At 39.7% G+C, this 21,975-nt stretch overlaps 1 protein-coding gene across 4 annotated transcripts in view; it reads right to left on the bottom strand.

Moving 5' to 3' along the window:
- LOC138764812 (kin of IRRE-like protein 1) overlaps positions 1 to 21,975 on the bottom strand; it is a 141,918-nt gene that overhangs the window by 22,686 nt on the left and 97,257 nt on the right. For 3 of the 4 annotated variants that reach the window (XM_069941120.1, XM_069941121.1, XM_069941123.1), the window contains exons 10-11: positions 16,974 to 17,074; positions 16,242 to 16,440 (exon numbers count right to left, since the gene is read on the bottom strand). The exons of the other annotated variant lie outside the window; for it this stretch is intronic. In XM_069941120.1, the coding sequence (XP_069797221.1) occupies positions 16,242 to 16,440; positions 16,974 to 17,074 (300 nt within the window). The remainder of the gene's footprint in view (positions 1 to 16,241; positions 16,441 to 16,973; positions 17,075 to 21,975) is intronic. 4 annotated transcript variants of the gene reach the window in all.

Raw genomic sequence — 21,975 nt, 5'->3', positions numbered from 1 at the left:
AAAAAACTTCAGACTGCTTTTTTGGACTGTAAACAACAAGTGACTTCTAACACAGAAAAAGCGTTGAAGGTGGAAAAATCAGTCATAGAACTAGGAGAACGTGAGAAGGAGCTAGAAAGAAAAATAGATTACTTGGAGAATCAAAGCAGAAGGAATAATGTGAAAATTGTTGGTTTGCCAGAAGGTATAGAAGGACAAGATCCTCTTCGTTTCTTTAAAGACTGGATCCCGCAAATATTATGGCAAGAATTTTTCTCTGGGGGATTGGTACTGGAAAGAGCCCATAGAGCTTTAAGAAGAACACAATCAGCTGGTCAACCACCGAGACCGGTAATAATTCGATGTTTGAGTTATTTGGACAGAGAAGCAATACTTCGACTTGCAGTACAAAATGCGAGACAACAACAACCCCATTATTGATTCAGAATAGCAGAGTCTTTTTTTTATCCTGATTTGAGTCAAGAGGTTATTCAAAGTCGACGTCGATTCAATCCAGTTAAAGAAGTTTTGTGGTGTAAAGGTTACAAGTCTACTTTTCGCTACCCTGCAGTGTTGAAGGTGTTTTATGGAGACTATCAATTTCGGTTTTTTGAAAATGATCGTGAAGCAATGATTTTTGCTGATTCATTGCCAGATGTAAGAGGGCAAAGACGTAGTCCACCATTATCTCCTAAAGAAAAATCTGGTTGTTCTGGAAACGGAAGAAATGGCAGAAATGGGAAAAACGGGAATGGAGTCAACCTCCTTCTGAAATGGGATCTTCGAGATTGGAATCTTTTGGATGAAAAGAAGAATTTTCTTATTCTATTTGTTTTGTTATTATGATATTTTGATGTTACTGACTGTTTGGCTGGGGAGGGAGAGATTTTCTCTAAGTTCTTTACTAGTCATCAGCCACTGGTGGGTGACCCACACCCAATTTTTGTTTAGGGGATTACTACCTTTTGGTAGTTTTTTTTGGGGGGGTTCTTTATTTTTTTTATTTTTATTTTAGTTAGTTTTTAATTTGTGATTTTTTTTATTGGAGTGCCTATATATGTTGATTTGAGTTTTTATATAAAGATATTATTGGTATTTAGTAATAATAGTAGATATGTCAAAGTTGAGGTTTGCTACTTTTAATGTTCGAGGATTAAACAGTCCGATTAAGCATAAGCGAGTCTTGGCATATATTAAGAAAATGAAAATTGATATTGCTTTTTTACAAGAAACACATTTGAATGTGAAGGAAAGCATGAAATTAAAAAGGGACTGGGTTGGGCATGTATATTCTTCTTCATTTAATTCTAGATCTAAAGGTGTAGCAATTTTGATACATAAAAATTTATCTTTTGAATTACAATCAATGGAGGATGTATTTTTAAATTGAATTGTATGATTTTTAGAGAATTTCGGACTTTACTTAATATTTATGCTCCAAATGTAGATGGTGAAATATTTATTTCAGATGCATTTTTATGTTTGGGTCAGGCTAATGATAATATTTTAGTTGGTGGTGATTTTAATTGTGTTTTGCAACCTTCATTAGATAAATCTCCGAAGAAAGTTGAAAAATCCGAGATGGCAATTCAGGTCCAAGCGTTGATGAAAGATCTTAATTTAGCAGATATTTGGAGACGTCTTAATCCGACAGAGAAAGATTTTTCCTTTTATTCATCTAGACATGAATCGTTTTCAAGGATTGACTTCTATTTTGTATCGGCACATTTACAAGGGAAAATACAACAAGCAGAATATAAAAGTAGGGTGATTTCAGATCACTCCTTGTTATATTTTACATATGCAACTTCTGAGAAAATTCAAATGGCTTATCATTGGAGATTTAATACAATGTTAAAAAATATGGAATTTATTGATTTTTTGAAAAAACAAATTAATTTTTTTTTAAAGAAACTTCTAATTCTGTTCAAAGTAAGTTTGTATTATGGGATGTGATGAAAGCCTATTTGAGAGGACAAATAATTAGTTATACTTCTAAAATAAAAAAGAATCGATTAAATCAGAGTCTTGAATTAGAGAAACAGATCGATGAGTTAGAAAAGGAATTTCAGAAAGATGCTGCAGAAGATCAGAAAATAGAATTATCTAGGTTGAAATTGGAATATAATACTTTGCAATCTTATCAATTTGAATGTGTGATTAATAGGACTAAACAATGGTATTACGAATGGGGAGAGAAAGCACATAAAGTATTGGCGTGGCAATTAAAGAAAGAACAGATTTCGAGGACTATTACTGCTGTTAACATAACATAACATAACATAACATAACAATTACAGCACGGAAAAAGGCCACACCGAACCAAACACCCCTTTCTAGTCCCACCTCCCTGCACAATGCCCATAACCCTCCATCTTCTTCTCATCCATATACCTGTCCAACCTTTTCTTAAATAATACAATTGACTCCGCCGCCACTATTTCTCCCGGAAGATGATTCCACACAGCTACCACTCTCTGAGTAAAGAAGTTCCCCCTCATGTTACCTCTAAACCTCTGCCCCTTAATTCTTAACTCATGTCCTCTTGTTTTAATCTTTCCTCCTCTTAACGGAAATAGTCTAGCCACATCCATTCTGTCTATCCCTTTCATAATCTTAAATACTTCTATCAAATCCCCTCTCAACCTTCTACGCTCCAAAGAATAAAGACCCAATCTGTCCAATCTCTCCCCATACTCCAGATGCTTAAACCCAGGCAACATTCTGGTAAACCTTCTCTGCACTCTCTCCACTCTGTTTATATCCTTCCTATAATTAGGCGACCAGAACTGCACACAGAACTCCAAATTAGGCCGCACCAACGTCTTATACAATCTCAACATCACCTCCCAACTCCTATATTCCATGCAATGATTGATAAAGGCCAGCATACTAAAAGCCTTCTTCACTACCCTATTCACGTGAGTTTCTACCTTCAGGGAACGATGTACCGTTACTCCTAAATCTTTCTGCTCTTCTGTATTCCTCAATGCTCTCCCATTTACCACATATGTCCTATTCTGATTCTTCTTACCAAAATGAAGCACCTCACACTTATCAGCATTAAATTCCATCTGCCATTTTTCAGCCCACTTTTCTAAGCAGCCCAAATCCCTCTGCAATCCTTGAAAACCTTCTTCATTATCCACTATTCCACCTATCTTAGTATCGTCTGCATATTTACTAATCCAATTCACCACCCCATCATCTAGATCATTAATGTATATAACGAACAACAATGGGCCCAATACAGATCCTTGAGGCACACCACTGGTCACCGGCCTCCAACCTGACAATTATCCACTACCACTCTCTGGCCTCTCCCTTTCAGCCAATGTTCAATCCATTTGACTATCTTAAAATTTATACCTAAAGACTGCACCTTCCTAACTAACCTTCCATGTGGTACCTTATCGAAGGCCTTACTGAAGTCCATATAGACAACATCCACTGCGCTACCCTCATCCACATTCCTAGTCACCTCTTCAAAAAATTCAATCAGATTGGTCAAACATGACCTTCCTCCCACAAATCCATGTTGAGTGCTCCTGATCAGACCCTGTCTATCCAGATGTTTATAAGTACTATCTCTAAGAATTTTCTCCATTAATTTACCTACCACAGACGTCAAACTTACAGGCCGATAGTTGCCAGGCTTCCTCCTTGAACCCTTTTTAATATTACGGAACCACATGCGCAATGCGCCAATCCTCCGGCACTATCCCCATATCTAATGACATTTGGAAAATTACCGCCAGAGCCTCTGCTATTTCCTCCTTCACTTCTCTCAATGTCCTGGGGAAGATCCCGTCTGGTCCCGGAGACTTATCCACTTTATATTCTTCAAAAGCCTTAAAACTACACCTTTTGTAATCTCTATATTCCCCATATTTACCCAATTTGCTTTTTTTATCCCACATCTCCCAATATCCTTCTCCTTAGTGAATACCGAAGAAAAGAAACTGTTTAATATCTCCCCCATTTCTCTAGGCTCCACACACAGTTTTCCACTCTGATTTTCTAAGGGACCAATTTTGTCTCTAGCTTTCCTCTTACCATTAACATATTTGTAGAACTCTTTTGGATTAGTTTTCACCCTGCTTGCCATAGTTTTCTCGTACCTTCTTTTAGCTTTCCTAATTCCTCTCTTAAGATTCCTCTTACATTCAATGTATCTTTCAAACATCTCCTTAACTCCATGCTTCTTATATCTAATGTACGCCTCCCTTTTTCTTCGAACCAAGTTTCCAATATTCCTTGAAAACCACGGCTCTCTCAAACCTTTTGCCCCTCCTTTTAACCTAACAGCAACATGAAGTTTTTGCACTCTCAAAATCTGATCTTTAAAAGACTTCCATCTCTCTACTAAATCCTGCCCATAAAACAAATTGTCCCAATGCACACCCTGCAAGTCCTTTCGCATCTCCTCAAATCTAGCTTTTCCCCAATCAAAAACCTCAATCCTTAGCCCTGATTTCTCTCTTTCCATAATGACATTGAAGCTGATGGCATTATGATCACTGGACCCGAAGTGCTCGCCAACACTAACCTCCGTCACTTGACCCATCCCATTTGCCAACAGTAGATCTAACACTGCTCCTTCTCTGGTCGGCACCTCTACATATTGTTGTAAAAAACTATCTTGCACACATTTCACAAACTCTCACCCATCCAGTCCTTTCACAGAATGTGTTTCCCAATCTATATGTGGAAAATTAAAATCTCCCATAATTACAACCCTGTGCTTATCACGGAATTCTCTTATTACTTATAAACCTCGTGAGATTAATGATGAATTTTATAAAAAGTTATATACATCTGAAGGAAAGCAAGACACTGGATCGATTTATCTTTTTTTTTTATCACAGTTGAATTTACCGATATTAGAGGATGCAGGTATACAGGAGTTAGAAGAACCATTTACTGATTCGGAAATTAAAATGGCTATGCTGGAAATGCTGAACAGTAAATTGCCTGGTGATGATGGATTTTCAATTGAATTTTATAAAATTTTTTATGATGATTTATCTACAGTTTTGGGGATGTATTTCTTCAAGTTGGAGAACATTGTGAATTACCTGAGTCTTGTTCTAGTGTTTTAATTACAGTAATTCCTAAAAAAGATAGAGATCCTTTGAAAGTATCTTCATATAGACCAACTTCGTTGTTCAATGTAGATTATAAAATAGCTCAAATATTAGCGAATAGATTGGCTAAATTTTTACCTAAGCTGATTCATATTGATCAAACAGGTTTTATAAAGAATAGATATGCTTCAGATAACATTTTGCGCATGATTAGTTTGATTAATAAATTTCGACAATCTTGAGATCACCCGATGGTGATATCCTTAGATGCAGAAAAAGCATTTGATAGAGTTGAATGGAATTTTTTTGTTTAAAGTTTTGGAGAAATTTAAGTTTGGTCCTTCTTTTATTGGTTGGATTAGGGCTCTATATAGTAAACTGGTACATAGGAACATAGGAAGTAGGAACAGGAGTAGGCCAAAAATGGCCCATCGAGCCTGCTCTGCCATTCAGTATGATCATGGCTGATCTAATTTATGACCTAACTTCACCTATCTGCCTTCTCCCCAAATCCCCTAATTCCTCTATCATGTAAAAATTTATCTAACCGAATTTTAAATATGTTTAATGAGGCAGCCTCAACCACTTCCCTGATTAGAGAATTCCAAACATTCACTACTCTCTGGGAAAAACTATTTTTCCTCATCTCTGTCCTAAATCTACTCCCCCGAATCTTGAGACTGTGTCCTCTCATTTTAGTTTCCCCAGCCAGCTCAAAAAACCTTCTTACATCTATCCTATCCATACCCTTCATAATCCTATATGTTTCTATAAGATCTCCTCTCATTCTTCTGAACTTGAGCGAATACAATCCTAGACGATTTAATCTTTCATCATGTCAACCCTTTCATCCCAGGGATCAACCTAGTAAACCTCCTCTGGACCGTCTCCGAAGCCAGTATATCCTTCCTCAAATATGGAGACCAGAACTGGACACAGTACTCCAGGTGCGGTCTCACCAGTACCTTATACAGTTGCAACATGACCTCCCTACTCCTGAATTCAATTCCTCTAGCGATGAAGGCCAACATTCCATTGCCTTCTTAATAACTTGCTGCACCTGCAACCTAACTTTTTGCGATTCATGCACAAGCACTCCCAAGTCCCTCTGCACAGCAGCATGCTGTAGTTTTTCACCCTTTAAATAATATTCAGCTTTTATTTTTCTTGCCAAAGGGATAACCTCACACTTACTAACATTGTACTCCATCTGCCAGACCTTTGCCCACTCATCCATCTTAACTATATCCCTCTGCAGACTCTCCACATCCTCATTACAATTTGCTCTTCCACTCAATTTGGTGTCATCCCCAAACTTGGCTACACCACATTAGCTAGAGTATTGACGAATGGTTTGATTTTGGAATTTTTTAAGTTAACTCGATCAACTCGTCAAGGTTGTCCTTTATCACCAGCTTTGTTTGCTTTGTGATTGAACCTTTAGCACAGTTGATAAGACAAAATACACAGATACAAGGTATGAAAGTTTTAGACGAGGAGTATAAAATTAATTTATTTGCTGATGACGTATTGGTTTATTTAACAAACCCAGCTCAGTCACTTTTGCACTTGAAGGAGTGTTTAATACAATATGGATGTTTTTCTGGATATAAAGTTAATTTGGAAAAAAGTGAAATATTACCAGTAAGTGAAGGAGATTATTCAGTTTATAAGAATATTATTAATTTGAAGTGGACTGATCGAATTAAATACTTGGGTATAATTTTGAATGTTAATTATCAATCTTTATATAAATTAAATTATGCTCCATTAATGAAAAAAATTAAAACTGATTTGATTCAATGGAAAGATTTACCTATTAATTTAATGGGATGTGTACAATTAAGATGAATATCTTTCAGTGTATACAATATTTGTTTCAATCTATTCCGCAGTTACTTGATAACATTTTTTTTTTAGATTTGAATAAATTAACTTGGAAATATGAGTTGCGGGACTACGTTTACCACATTTTCAAAATTATTATGAAACAGCCCAACTTAAATTTATTATTTCATTGATGGATTTGGTACGGCCTCCTAGTTGGGCTAAAATTGAGATGGCAAGTATTTCTGAATTTGAAATACATCAATTTTTGTTTAGATGGAATATAAATTTGTTACAACAATATAATGTGCTTATACTAAAACATTTAATGAAGTTATGGATAAAGAAAAGTAAAATGACAGGCTCTCGGGGTAAACTATCGGCTTTGACTCCGTTGTATAATAATCAACTTATTTCTTTTTCAAAACATAATCAAAGTTTATTGCATTGGAGATTTAAAGGTGTGAAAAATTTGGGAGATTGTTTTAAAGAGGGTAAGTTTTTATCTTTTAATCAGATGAGGAAAGGTTTTAGTATTGATAAGAACTCTGTTTCTTTATTATCAAATTCATCTTTGGTAAAATGTATGTTTGGTAGAGATATGATTTTACCTAAAATGACTAAATTTGAGACTTTTCTTATGAAGGTACCAGAGAAGGGTTATATTTCATTTATGTATCAAATATTACAGGATGGTATGGATAAAAAAGGTTGGGATAGATCTAAAATTAAATGGGAAGTGGATATTGGTTTTATTTTTTTCTGAAGATGATTGGTTAGATATCTGTTATGATAGTGTAACTAGATTGATAAATGCACGTTATGCAATGATTAATTACAATTTTGTACATCAATTATATTTGACACCAGAAAAATTTTAAAAATATGGTTTTCATGAATCAGATTTGTGTTTTAGACGTGGTGATACGGTTGGAACTTTTTTCATGCTGTTTGGTTATGTATACATATACAATCTTTTTGGAAGAAAATTCAATCATTTTTAGAATACTTGCATAAGATTAAAATAGTTTTAGATTCAACAGTATTTTTATTGGGTAGTTTGCAACCTCTGAAAGGTTTGGGATGAGATAAGTTCCAGCTTGCTTTTGTACATTTAGCTTTATCCGAAGTGAAAAAATGTATTGCTAGTATGTGGAAAGATACAAATATGATTGATATTAATAGATGGCATAATGAGATGAAATATTGTTTAATAATGGAAAAAAATTACATAAGTTTCGCATGATCATTATAATTCTTTTATTAATAAGTGTCTGTTATACTCAGAATATTAACATTTCAATTTATATTGATTAGATTTTAATATGTATATTTAACTTTCTTTAATATTTTTTCTTTTTTCTTTCTTTTTATGGCTCTCCTTAGGAGAGTTGGCTAAAGGGGAGGGGGGTGTTCCTTTTCTTTTTTTTTATAAAAAGTTAATGTTTATGATTAATTGCTACATATGCCATATATTATTTGTTTTTTGAATGAATAAATAAAGTTTTTTTTAAAAAGAGAAGGGGATTTAATATTGGAGAGTGAGAAGGGAATGTAACATTGGAGAGTGAGAAAGGGATTACACATTGGAGGGTGAGAATGGGAATGATTATTGGGGGTGAGAAGCAAAATTAATATTGAAGGGTGAAGAAGGGATTTAATATTTGCGGGTGTGAAGTGGATTTAATATTGGAGGGTGAGAAGTCAATCAAATATTGGAGGGTGAAAAGTGCAATTAATATTGGAGGGTGAGAAGGGGATTTAATATTGGAGGGTGAAAAGGGCATTTAATATTTGAGGAGAAGGGGATTTAATATTGTATGGTGAGAAGGGGAATTAACATTGGTGGGTGAGAAGGGATTTAATATTAGTGGGTGAAAAGGGGAATTAATATTGGAGCTTGAGAATGGAGTAAATTTCAGAGGGTGAGAATGGGAAATAAATATTGCGAGGTGAAAAGCGGAATTAATATTGGAGGGTGAGGAGGGGATTTAATATTGGCAGGAGTGAAGGTGATTTAATACTGGAATGTGAGATGGGAAATAAAATTGGAAGGTGAAAAGGCATTTCGTTTTGGAGGGTGAAAAGGGCATTTAATATTGGAGGATGAGAAGAGAATTAATATTGGTGTATTTGAAGGGAAATTAATATTTGAGGGTGAGATGAGATTCAATATTGGAGGGTGAGAACAGATTTAATACTGGAGGGTGAGAAGGGCAATTCATATTGGAGGGTGAGAAGAGGACATAATATTCGAGGGTGAGAAGGGGATTTAATATTGGAGGATGAGAAGGGGTTTTAATATTTGTGGGTGAGAAGGGTAATTAATATAGGAGGGTGAAAAGCAGAAGGAATATTGGAGAGTGAGAAGAGAATTAATATTGGTGGGTAAGAAGGGGAATTAATATTGGAGGGTGAGACGTTGATTTATTATTGGAAGGTGGAAAGGGGAAATCAATATTTGTGGGTGCTAATTGATTTAATATTCAAGGGTGAGAAGGGGATTTAATAATGGAGCGTGAGACGGGGATTTAATATTGGAGGGTGAGACATTGATTTAATATTGGAGGGTGAGACGTGGATTTAATATTGGAGGGTGAGACGTGAATTTAATATTGGAAGATTAGACGTTGATTTAATATTGGAGGGTGGAAATGGGAAATCAATATTTGTGGGTGCTAATTGATTTAATATTGGGGGGGTGAGATGGGATTTAATAATGGAGCATGAGACGGGGATTTAATATTGGAGGGTGAGAAGAGGATTTAATATTGAAGGGTGAGACATTGATTTAATATTGGAGGGTGGAAATGGGAAATCAATATTTGTGGGTGCTAATTGATTTAATATTGGTGGGTGAGACGGGATTTAATAATGGAGCGTGAGACAGGGATTTAATATTGGAGGTTGAGAAGGGGAATCAATATTGGAGGGTGAGAAGGAGAATTAATATTGAGGGTGAGACGTTGATTTAATATTGAGGTTGAGAAGGGGATTATAATATTGGAGGGCGAGAAGAGGATTTAATATTCAAGGGTGAGAAGGGGATTTAATATTGGAGGGTGAAAAAGGCATTTAATATTTGAGGGTGAGAAGGGGATTTAATAATAGAGGATGAGACGGGGATATAAAATGGATGGTGTGACATGGATTTAATATTGGAGGGTGTGAAGAGGATTTAATATTCAAGGGTGAGAAGGGGATTTAATATTGTACGATGAGAAGGGGAATCAATATTGGAGGGTGAGAAGGGATTTAATATTAGTGGGTGAAAAGGAGAATTAATATTGGAGCTTGAGAATGGAGTTCGCATCGGAGGGTGAGAATGGGAAATAAATATTGCAAGGTGAGAAGAGAATTAATATTGGTGTGTGTGAAGGGGAATTAATATTGGAGGGTGAGGATAGATTTAATATTCGAGGGTGAGAAGGGGATTTAATATTGGAGGGTGAGAAGGGGAATTAATATTTGTGTATGCATGATGCTGAACCAAGCAATGAAAGACCTCAACAATGAAGACGCTGTTTACATCCGGTACCGCACGGATGGCAGTCTCTTCAATCTGAGGCGCCTGCAAGCTCACACCAAGACACAAGAGAAACTTGTCCGCGAACTACTCTTTGCAGACGATGTCGCTTTAGTTGCCCATTCAGAGCCAGCTCTTCAGTGCTTGACGTCTTGTTTTGCGGAAACTGCCAAAATGATTGGCCTGGAAGTCAGCCTGAAGAAAACTGAGGTCCTCCATCAGCCAGCTCCCCACCATGACTACCAGCCCCCCCCCACATCTCCATCGGGCACACAAAACTCAAAACGGTCAACCAGTTTACCTATCTCGGCTGCACCATTTCATCAGATGCAAGGATCGACAACGAGATAGACAACAGACTCGCCAAGGCAAATAGCGCCTTTGGAAGACTACACAAAAGAGTCTGGAAAAACAACCAACTGAAAAACCTCACAAAGATAAGTGTATACAGAGCCGTAGTCATACCCACACTCCTGTTCGGCTCCGAATCATGGGTCCTCTACCGGCATCACCTACGGCTCCTAGAACGCTTCCACCAGCGTTGTCTCCGCTCCATCCTCAACATTCATTGGAGCGCCTTCATCCCTAACGACGAAGTACTCGAGATGGCAGAGGTCGACAGCATCGAGTTCACGCTGCTGAAGATCCAGCTGCGCTGGGTGGGTCACGTCTCGAGAATGGAGGACCATCGCCTTCCCAAGATCGTGTTATATGGCGAGCTCTCCACTGGCCACCGTGACAGAGGTGCACCAAAGAAAAGGTAAAAGGACTGCCTAAAGAAATCTCTTGGTGCCTGCCACATTGACCACCGCCAGTGGGCTGATATCGCCTCAAACCGTGCATCTTGGCGCCTCACAGTTCGGCGGGCAGCAACCTCCTTTGAAGAAGACCGCAGAGCCCACCTCACTGACAAAAGACAAAGGAGGAAAAACCCAACACCCAACCCCAACCAACCAATTTTCCCCTGCAACCGCTGCAACCGTGTCTGCCTGTCCCGCATCGGACTTGTCATTCACAAACGAGCCTGCAGCTGACGTGGACATTTACCCCCTCCATAAATCTTCATCCGCGAAGCCAAGCCAAAGAAAGAAAAGAAGAAGAATTAATATTGGAGAGTGAGAATGGGAATTAATATTGGAGGGTGAGAAGGGGATTTAATATTGGAGGGTGAGAAGGGGAATTCATATTGGAGGATGAGAAGGGGATTTAATATTGGAGGGTGAGAAGGGGATTTAATATTAAGTGTGTGACGTTGATTTAATATTGGAGGGTGGAAAGGAGAAATCAATATTTGTGGGTGCTAATTGATTTAATATTGGAGTGTGAGACGTGGATTTTATATTGGAGGGTGAGACGTGGATTTAATATTGGAGGGTGAGACGTGGAATTTATATTGGAGGTTGAGAAGCGGAATCAATATTGGAGAGTTAGAGGTAATTTAATATTGCAGTGCTAGTAGGGAAATTAATATTGGAGGGTGAAATGTGGATTTAGTATTGGAAGGGGAGAAGGATAGATGTAGGAAGGTTTTTTGAGCTGGCCGGGAAACTAAAACCAGAGGACACAGTCTCAAGATTCGGGGGAGTAGATTTAGGACAGAGATGAGGAAAAATAGTTTTTCCCAGAGAGTAGTGAATGTTTGGAATTATCTAACCAGGGAAGTGGTTGAGGCTGCCTCAATAAACATATTTAAAATTCGGTTAGATCAATTTTTACATGATAGAGGAATTAGGGGATATGGGGAGAAGGCAGGTAGGTGAAGTTAGGTCATAAATTAGATCAGCCATGATCATATTGAATGGCGGAGCAGGCTCGATGGGCCATTTTTGGCCTACTCCTGTTCCTACTTCCTATGTTCCTAAGGGGATTTAATATTAGGTGATAAGTCGATTTAATATTGGAGGGTGAAAAGTGCATTTAATATCGGAGGATAAGACAAGGAATTAATATTGGAGGGTGAGAAGGGATTTAATATTGAAAGGTGAAACGGGGATTTAATATTGGAGGTGGGAAGAGGATATAATATTGGAGGGTGAGAATAGATTTAATATTGGAGGGTGATAAGGGGAATTAATATTGGAGGGTGATAAGGGGAATTAATATTCGAGAGTAAGAAGGAAAATTAATATTGGAGAGTGGAACAGATATTAATATTGGAGGGTGAGAAAGGATTTAATATTGGAAGGTGAAATGGGGATTTAATATTGGAGGTGTGAAGAGGATTTAATATTGGAGTGTGAGAATGGGAATTAATATTGAGGGTGAGAAGAGGATTTAATATAGAAAGCTGAGAAAGGATTTAATATTGGAGGGTTTGACGGGATTTAATATTGGTGGGTGAGACAAGGATTTAATATTGGAGGGTGAGACGGGGATTTAATATTTGAGGGTGAAAAGCAGAATTAATATTGAAGGGTGAGATGGGGAATTAATCTTGGCGGATGAGTCATGGATTTAGTATTTGAGGGTGAGACAGGGAATTAATATTGGAGGGTGAGAAGGGATTTAATATTGGAAGGTGAAATGGGGTTTTAATATGGAGGTGAGAAGAGGATTTAATATTGGAGAGTGAGATGGATTTAATATTGGATAGTTAGACAGGATTTAATAGTGGAGGGTTAGGTGGGGATTTAATATTGGAGGGTGAGATGGATTTAATATTGGATGGTTAGACGAGGATTTAATATTGGAGGGTTAGGTGGGGATTTAATATTGTGGAGTGAGATGGGGAATTAATATTGGATGGTGAGAAAGTGATTTAATATTGGAGAGTGTGAAGGGGATTTATTATTAGAGGGTGAGTAGGAGATTTAATATTATATGGTGAGAAGGGGAATCAATATTGGAGGGTGAGAAGGGATTTAATATTGTAGGATGAGAAGGGGAATTATTATTGGAGAATAAGAGATTTAATTTTGGAGAGTGGGAAGGGGAATTAATATTGGAGGGAGTGAAGGATTTTAATATTGGAGGGTGAGAAGGGGAATTAATATTGGAGGGTGAGAAGGGGAATTAATATTGGAGGGTGAAAAAGGGCTTTAATATTGGAGGGAGTGAAAGGTTTTAATATTGGAGGGTGAGAAGGGGAATTAATATTGGAGGGTGAGAAAGGGCTTTAATATTTAATATTGGAGGGTGAGAAGGGATTTAATAATGGATGGTGAGACGGGGATTTAATATTGGAGGGTGAGATTGAATATTGGAGGGTGAGAAGGGGAATTAATAAAGGAAGGTGAAAAGGGGAATGAATATTGGAAGGTGAGAAGAGATTTAATATTAGTGGGTGAGAAGGGGAATTAATATAGGAGGGTGAGAAAGGTTTTAATATTCAAGGGTGAGAAGGGGAATTAATATTGCGGGTGAGAAGGATTTAATATTGGAGGGTGAGACGGGGATTTAATATTGTAGGGTGAGATGGAATTAATATTGGAGGATGATTCGTGGATTTAATATTGTAGGGTGAGATGGAATTAATATTGGAGGGTGAGAAGGGATTTAATATTGGAAGGTGAAACGGGGAGGGTGAGAAGGGATTTAATATTGGAAGGTGAAACGGGGATTTAATCTTGGAGGTTGATTCGTGGATTTAATATTGTAGGGTGAGACGGAATTAATATTGGAGGGTAGGTAGAGGATTTAATATTGGAGGGTGAAAATAGTTTTAATATTGGAGGGCGAGAAGGGGAATTAATATTGAGGGTGAGAAGAGATTTAATATCAAAGGCTGAGAAGGGATTTAATACTGGAAGGTTAGATGGGATTTAATATTGGTGGGTGAGAAATGGATTTAATATTGGATGTTGAGACGGGGATTTTATATTGGAGGGCAGAAGTGGAATTTAAACATCGTTGGGTGAAAAGTGGATTTAGTATTGGAGGGTGAGAAGGGGATTTAATATTAGAAGGTGAAAAGGGGATTTAATATTGAAGGTGAGAAGGGGGCATTAATTTTGGATGGTGAGAAGGTGAATTAATATCGGAGGGTGAAAAGGGGAAGGAATATTTGAGGGTGAGAAAGGGAATTAATGTTTGAGGGTGAGAAGAGATTTAATTTTGGAGGGTGAAAATGGGAATTAATATTGGAGGGTTAGAAAGTATTTAATATTAGAGGAAGAGAAGGGGAATTAATATTGGAGGGTGAGAATAGGATTTAATATTGGAAGGTGAGATGGGGAATTAATATTGGATGTGAAAAGGGGATTTAAGATTGCAGAGTGAGAAGGAATTAAAATTGGAGGATATGAAGGTGATTTAATATTTGAGGGTGAAAAGGGATTTAATATTGGAGGGTGAGAAGGGAAATTAATATTCGAGAGTGAGAAGGGGATTTAATATTGCAAAGTGAGAAATGGAATTAATATTCAAGGGTGAAAAGGGGATTTAATATTGCAGGGTGAGAATGGTAATTAATATTGGAGGGCATGAAGGTGATTAATATTTGTGGGTGAAAAGGGATTTAACATTGGAGGGTGAGAAGGGGAATTAATATTGGAGGTTGAGAAGGGGAATTAATATTGGATGGTGAGAAGGGGATTTAATATTGGAGGGTGAGAAGGGGAATTAATATTGGTGGGTAAGAAGGGGAATTAATATTGGTGAATGAGAAATATTGGAGGTTGAGAATGGGATTTAATATTGGAGGGTGAGATGGGGAATTAATATTGGTGGGTAGGAAGGGGATTTAATATTGGAGGGTGAGAAGGGGATTGAATATTGATGTTGAGAAGGGGATTTAATATTGAAGGGTGAGTAGGGGATTTAATATTGGAGTGTATCATGGGGAATTAATATTGAGGGTAAGAAGGGGATTTAATATTGCAGGGTGAGATTGGGATTTAATTTTGGAGGGTGAGAAGGGGAATTAAATTTGGAGGGTGAGAAGAGATTTAATATTGGGTAATACAGAAATGGCCAAGGTTTTTATTGATGATTTTGTGTCAGTATTTATGGCGTCTAATAAGCAAAAGATAGATACTTGGGATGTGATGGGAGGTGATGACTTTGAAAAAGTCAGTCACTATCACTGGAGATGTGGCACTCAGGAAACATGAGAGTCTAAAGTTGATACATGCCCTGGTCCAGATGGAATGCACTTCTGAAATGGTGGAAGTTATAGTTGAGGCGTTGTTGATAATTTACAAAAATTCTTTGGGCTCTAGGCAGATCCTGACAGATTGGCTGACAGCAAATGTCACACCACTGTTTAAAAAAAAAGGATGTGGATCAAAGGCAGGTCACTAGAAGTCAGTTAGCTTAGTCAGGAAAATGCTTGAACTGCTATTACGGAGGAAATAGCAAGATATCTTGGATACGAATTGTTCCATAAGTCTGACAAAGCATAGATTTGGAAGGGGCAGGTACTGTTTTACAAATGGACTGAGTTCTTTGAGGATATAATGGGCTCGGTGAAGAGAGGGGTTGGATGGTGCATATTTGGATTTTTAGAAGGGATTGGATGACGTCCCACATATATATTTATACTGAAGATAAAGATTTATGGAATTAAGGTAAAGAATGGTTTGAGAAATGGTTGGGGTGGGGGGGTTTATGGGGTGCGGATTGAGGGTTTGAACGATGGGGAATTGGGTGATGGGGTTGGAGGGGTAGAGTGTATTGCGGTGCCTATTGGGGGTTTGAGGTGTTGGGGAGTTGCAATTTGAGGGATAATGTGAGTTTTAGGGGGTGGTGGTTGAGGTTTGAGAGATGGGTGGATTTGGGGATGGGGATTTGATGGGTGGAGAGTTCAGAGTGGGGTTATGGTGATGCTGTTAGGGGTGGAGCTGTTGGTTGTTGGAGTTGGGGGTTTGAGAAGGGGTCCTGACCTTGCCGGTGGAGCTCCACCAGGGTGGTGGAGAACCCGAATGTGTTCCAGGCGGTGCAGTTGTAAAGGGTCTTGAAGTCGGACGGGCCCACGTTGGTGATGAGCAGCGAGGAGCGAACACCATTTTCTGTTTCCACCGTCTCAACCAAGTACCGGCCGAAGGTGCCCGTCTCCATCACCATGTCCCCCAACACCCAGGTCTGGGGCAGAACAGAGAGTTACATCTCCCCCATCCCGGAGACCCCCAAGACACAGATAGGCCATAACACAGACCTACCCCAGATGCAGACCTCCCAAGACAGACACCTCCCTGAAACAGACCCCCAACATTGACCCACAATCCAAAGACACCCAAAATACAAATATCTGACCTAGAGACCCTGAAACATAGAACCCTGTCACTGAACCCAACACAGAACCTGAGATAGACACTTCAACACATAGCCCAAGACACAGACACCCTATTGACAGACTCTCCCCCCACTTAAAGATACATGGAGGAGGTTTCTCTCATTCATTAGCTGTCAACGTGAATTGTACTGCTGACACCCCTGTCGTGTCAAGGTTGAGTGACCTAACCCATCTCCCTGGATGACCCTGTGAGTCTACTGTCTCCCAGGACAACCCTGTAACCCCTCCCCATCTCCCAAATGACAATGTGATTCTCTCCATCTCCTGGGATGTCCCCTCCCCATCTCCTGGGATGACTTGACAATTTGGCTGTGGGACTTACCATGCGGTCTGGAAGGGGCGTGCTGGTTACGTAACATTCCACCATACCACGGGAACCTTCCACAGCATATTGGACAATGTCGCTGGAGATAATCGGGGGTCCTTTATGGATAGAGAGAGAGGCAGAGAGAGGAGTAGAGGAAGAGAGAGGAGGAGACATGGAGCGAGAGGTGGAGAGAGAGATGGAATGAGAGATGAGGATAGATGGGGAGAAATAGGGAGAAAGAGAGGTTGAGAGATGGGGAGAGAGAGGGGACGGGGAGAAGGGTTAGAGAGGGAGAGGGTGACAAAGAGAAAGGGAGAGGGAGAGTGATGAAGAGAAGGGGAAGAGAGAGATGGCAAGAAGGAGAGATAGGGAGAGAGGGAAAAAAGAGGTCCTAAATTAATACTATGCTTCAATATTCTCCCGAGATAGGGGAAATGGTCAATGTGAGGCCAGTGTAGGAAATGCTTATGTTCTGGAACGTATGGAGGTTAAGAAAGAGGACGTGCTGGATCTTCTTAAAGACTTTTGGATTGATAAGTCCGCGGGACCAGATGGGATATATATCGGGTTACTATAGGAAGCGCCTCAAACCGTGCATCTTGGCGCCTCACAGTTCGGCGGGTAGCAACCTCCTTTGAAGAAGACCACAGAGCCCACCTCACTGACAAAAGACAAAAGAGGAAAAACCCAACACCCAACCCCAACCAACCAATTTTCCCTTGCAACCGCTGCAACCGTGTCTGCCTGTCCCGCATCGGACTTGTCAGCCACAAACGAGCCTGCAGCTGACGTGGACATTACCCCTCCATAAATCTTCGTCCGCGAAGCCAAGCCAAAGAAGAAAGATAGGAAGCAAGAGAAGAGATTGAAGAGATTGCTGGACATTGGCAATAATCTTTGCATTCTTCCTGGACACAGGAGAGGTACTGGAGGTTTAGAGAATGGCAAATATAGAACCTTTGTTCAAGAAAGTTAAGAGGGAGAATCATGTGAATTACAGATGAGTAAGTCCAACCTCAGTGGTGGTAAACTATTGGAGAGGATTCTTAGGGACAGGTATTATGAGCATTAGGGATGCAGTGCTCTCAGGGATAGTCAGGCATGGCTATGTGAGGGACAGGTCATGTCTCACAAGACTACTTGAGTTTTTTGAGGAGGTGACAAAAATATTTGCAGTGGATGTGGTGTATATGGCATTTGACAAGGTCCCCCATGGAAGATTCATTCAGAAAGCCTTGAGAAATGGGATCCATGTAACCTTGGCTGCTTGGATTCAGAATTGGCTTGCCTGCAGATGATAGAGGGTGCTAGTAAATGGAACATTATTCTGTCCGGTGGTCAGTGAACAAAGTAGAATTCCGCAGGGATCTGCTCGGGGACCTCTGCTCGGTGATTTTTTAATATATAAATGATGGACGAAAAAGAGGAAGGATATGTCAGTAAGTTTGCAGATGTTACAAAGGTTGGAGTTCATGTGGATAGTGTCGAAGGTCACAACAGGATATGATATAGACAGGATGCAGAGTTGGGGAGAGAAGTGGTGGATGGATCATTCTGGATATGTGTGAGGCGATGCACTTTGGAAAGTCAAACTTGAAGGCGGAGTACATGGTTAATGACAGGATCCTTACAGTGTGGATGAACAGAGAGATCAAGAAATCATATATTTTTTCATATATTGTTATTAATTATATCTTTTTTTTAGAGATAGTTCACACCCTAAACTGATCAAAAAAATTTTTTAATGATATATTTTTATTCTGTAATATTATTGTTTAATATCTCTGTATTAATTCATTACTTACTATGTATTTTTTATATCTCTTTGAACTGTATGTGTTTATAAATTATAATAATAATAAAAAGATTGAAAGAAATCCAGGTCCATGGATCCTTTAAGGTTGCTGCACAAGTTGATAGGGTGACTTAGAAGGCATTTGGTGCATTAGGGAATTGAGTTCAAGACCCTTCAGGTAATATTGTAGCTCTAAAACTGGTTAGATCACACTTGGAACATTGCGTTAAACCAGTCTGCAGATGTTGGGGTTGAGTGCAATACTCAAATGTGTTGGGGAAACTCAGTAGGTCATGCAGTAGCCACAGGAAATAAAGGGTAACCAACATTTTGGGCCTGAGCCCTATGTCAGGTATGTGTTCTGTTCTGGTTGCCTCATCACAGAAAGGATGTAGATGCTTTAAGACAGTGATTCTCAACCTTTTTCTTTCCACTCACATCCCACTTTAAGTAATCCCGATGCCATCCGTGCTCTGTGATTAGTAAGGGATTGCTGAAGGTGGTATGTGAGTGGGAAGGGAAGATGAAGAACCACTGCCCTAGACCCAGTTGTTACTGAAATATTATGCTTGAGAAAAATTGTTATTGGCCCATTTCCATTGGAGTTATTAAATCGTGCACATAGCGAGTCAATTAGGTACGATTAAAACAGTGGTTTTCAAATTTTTTTCTTTCCACCCACCCACCCACCACCTTAAGCAATCCCTTACTAATCACAGAGAACTTGTGGTATGTGAGTGGAAAGAAAAAGGTTGAGAACCACTGCTCTAAGAGGCTGCAGAGCAGGTTTACTGGGTTCTTCCCTGGTTGGGAGGAGAACGTCTAATGAAGAAAGATTAGCAGACCTAAGGCTTTTATCTTTGGAGTGACAAAGGATGAGAAGTGACTTAATCAGGGTAAATGAGATTATGAGGGGCTTTGATAGGGTGGACAACCAGCACCTTTTTGAGGCGACAATAGCAAATACCAGAGGACATCTGTTTAACATGAGCAGAGGAAAGATTAAGGAAGTCATCTGAGGTATGTTTATCAAACAGAGAGTGGTGAGTGCATGGAAAGCATTGCCAAGATGGTAGTGGTGGCTGGTATAATAGGTACATTCAAAAGACTCTTGACAGGCACATTGAGTCAGAAAAATGGGGGCAATATAGGTGTGAAGGAGGGCAGGATTAGATTGTTGTGGAGGAGGTTTACATTGGTCGGCATATCATGAGCCGAAGGGTCTGTACTGACCTGGAATGTCACCTCCTCTATGTTGACATTGCAGATAGCTTAAGAATAATGGAATTATTACTGGGAGACTAACTTTCTGAATATTGACTGTGGCATCCATAGCACAAAAGGCATGGATGGGTGGAATGTGTCAAGTGTGTCCAAGAGACTTTCCTCAATCAACAAACTTAGGGCCTGACAAGAGAAGGGGCAACACTGGATCTCCACGTGTGGAAAAAAGATCGGGCAAGTGACTAGATTGTCAGTGGGGGTGCACTATGGGTCCAGTGACCACTCTATTAGTTTTAAACTAAACCTCAAGTCCTGGATTAGGGTAAGGCTGATTTTGGAGCAATGAGGCAATAAGTTGCAGAAGTTGAGAGGGGATGTTTTCAGGTGAGGAGACAGGTGAATAGACCATAAGACACAGGAGCAGGAATAGGCCATTCAGCCCATTGAGTCTGTCCTGCCATTCAATCGTGAGCTGATCCATTTTTCCACTCAGCCCTATTGTCCAGCCTTCTCCCTATAACCTTTGATGCCCTGGCTAATCAAGAACCTGTTAATGCACTTGACCCCAGTGTCCGGAGACTTCTTTGTTCAACTCTGAGAGGATTGAGATCATGAGCAATGCAGCACAGGAATAGGCCCTTTGGCCACCTCTCCACCTGCCCACGGACCCCCGCCATTCCCTTTCCCTGCATGCCCGTTGTTTGCCTGTCTCTGTGAGGCCTGCTCCCACCAGCTATACCGTGGTGACCTGAAAGTAGTTGGGGCCTGCAATGTGACCTGCTGATGGTTACAGTCACTGCCCTCATTGATGAAGGCCAACGTGTTCCCCTGCTTCATTCACCTGTGCTCCTTCTTCAGCACGTCCTACAGCTGCACTTCCAGTTCCCTCTGTGCTTCCACTCTTAAGCGCGCCCAATGGCCTGGCCTCCACAACTGCCTGTGGGACTAATTCCACAGGATTACCAGCCTTCGGCTGAAAAAAATTCCTTCGCATTTCTGTTCTTAGTGGATGCCCTTCAATCCTGATAGTGGGATGATTTAACGATGAGATCGGATGAGTTCAGGCACTGCACATTTCTAGGCCAAGTCTAGTCCCTTTAAGGAACCTGGGTAATGAGAGATATTGAGGCTCTGGCCCAGAAAAAGGAGAAGCTTACATCAGATTTAGCAAGTCCGGATGGAGCGGATGAGCACTGGACATGCATCAGGAGGGAAAAGAACAGCATGAGATAGATGAGGAGAGCAGCGTAAAGGAGATTCTACAGGAAGACAACGAGTAAAAGGGTGACTCAGGAGAGAATTGATCCTGTTACAGATCCATAGGCCCATCTCTGTCTGGAGGGGATTTGGAACGAATACCTTGTCAGTCTTTACAGCAGAGGAGATCATGAAGCCAAGGAATTGGAGGAAATGAGTGGTGACATGCTGAACCAGAGCAGAGAGGAGGTCTCAGTCACTATGGACACATCCCCAGAGACCAAGAGGTAGAGATGCTGAGCAATGTTCCCTCTAATTTTTTAATAGTCGACATGTGCAAATATCTTAAGTTGTGCAATTTTTCTTTCCTGTGACAAAAGTATGTGCACACTGAAAGCTTGAGCAAATGTAAACTCGAGTTTGCTTCAAGATCATTTTGGCACAGCCTATCTCTCATGGCTAATAAAATGGTATTGGCATGTTTTAATATAATAATAGTATGATTAACTACTTGTTTAACCGACTAACTAGTGAACAAAAATGGAGGGAACAGTGGTGGTGAGTTCCTTGAAAGTGGAAATGGTTGGCAGGGAGTTTGTCATCTTGGCCTTCATTGGGTAGGGTGCAGAAATTGGGACTTCATGATCAAGCTGTTCAAGGCCACACCTGGAGCACTGTGTACCGTAATGGTCACCCAGTTAGACATCAGTCAGCTGGACTGGGTGCAGAGGAGATTCACCAGGATGTTGCCAGGACTGCAGAGGTTAAACTATAGGGAGAGATTGTAGTGGGTCTTTACTT

The sequence above is a fragment of the Narcine bancroftii genome, chromosome 5 (genome assembly GCF_036971445.1).
Source record: "Narcine bancroftii isolate sNarBan1 chromosome 5, sNarBan1.hap1, whole genome shotgun sequence".
Classification (NCBI taxonomy): domain Eukaryota; kingdom Metazoa; phylum Chordata; class Chondrichthyes; order Torpediniformes; family Narcinidae; genus Narcine; species Narcine bancroftii.
This window is presented reverse-complemented; position numbering and strand designations above follow the sequence as displayed.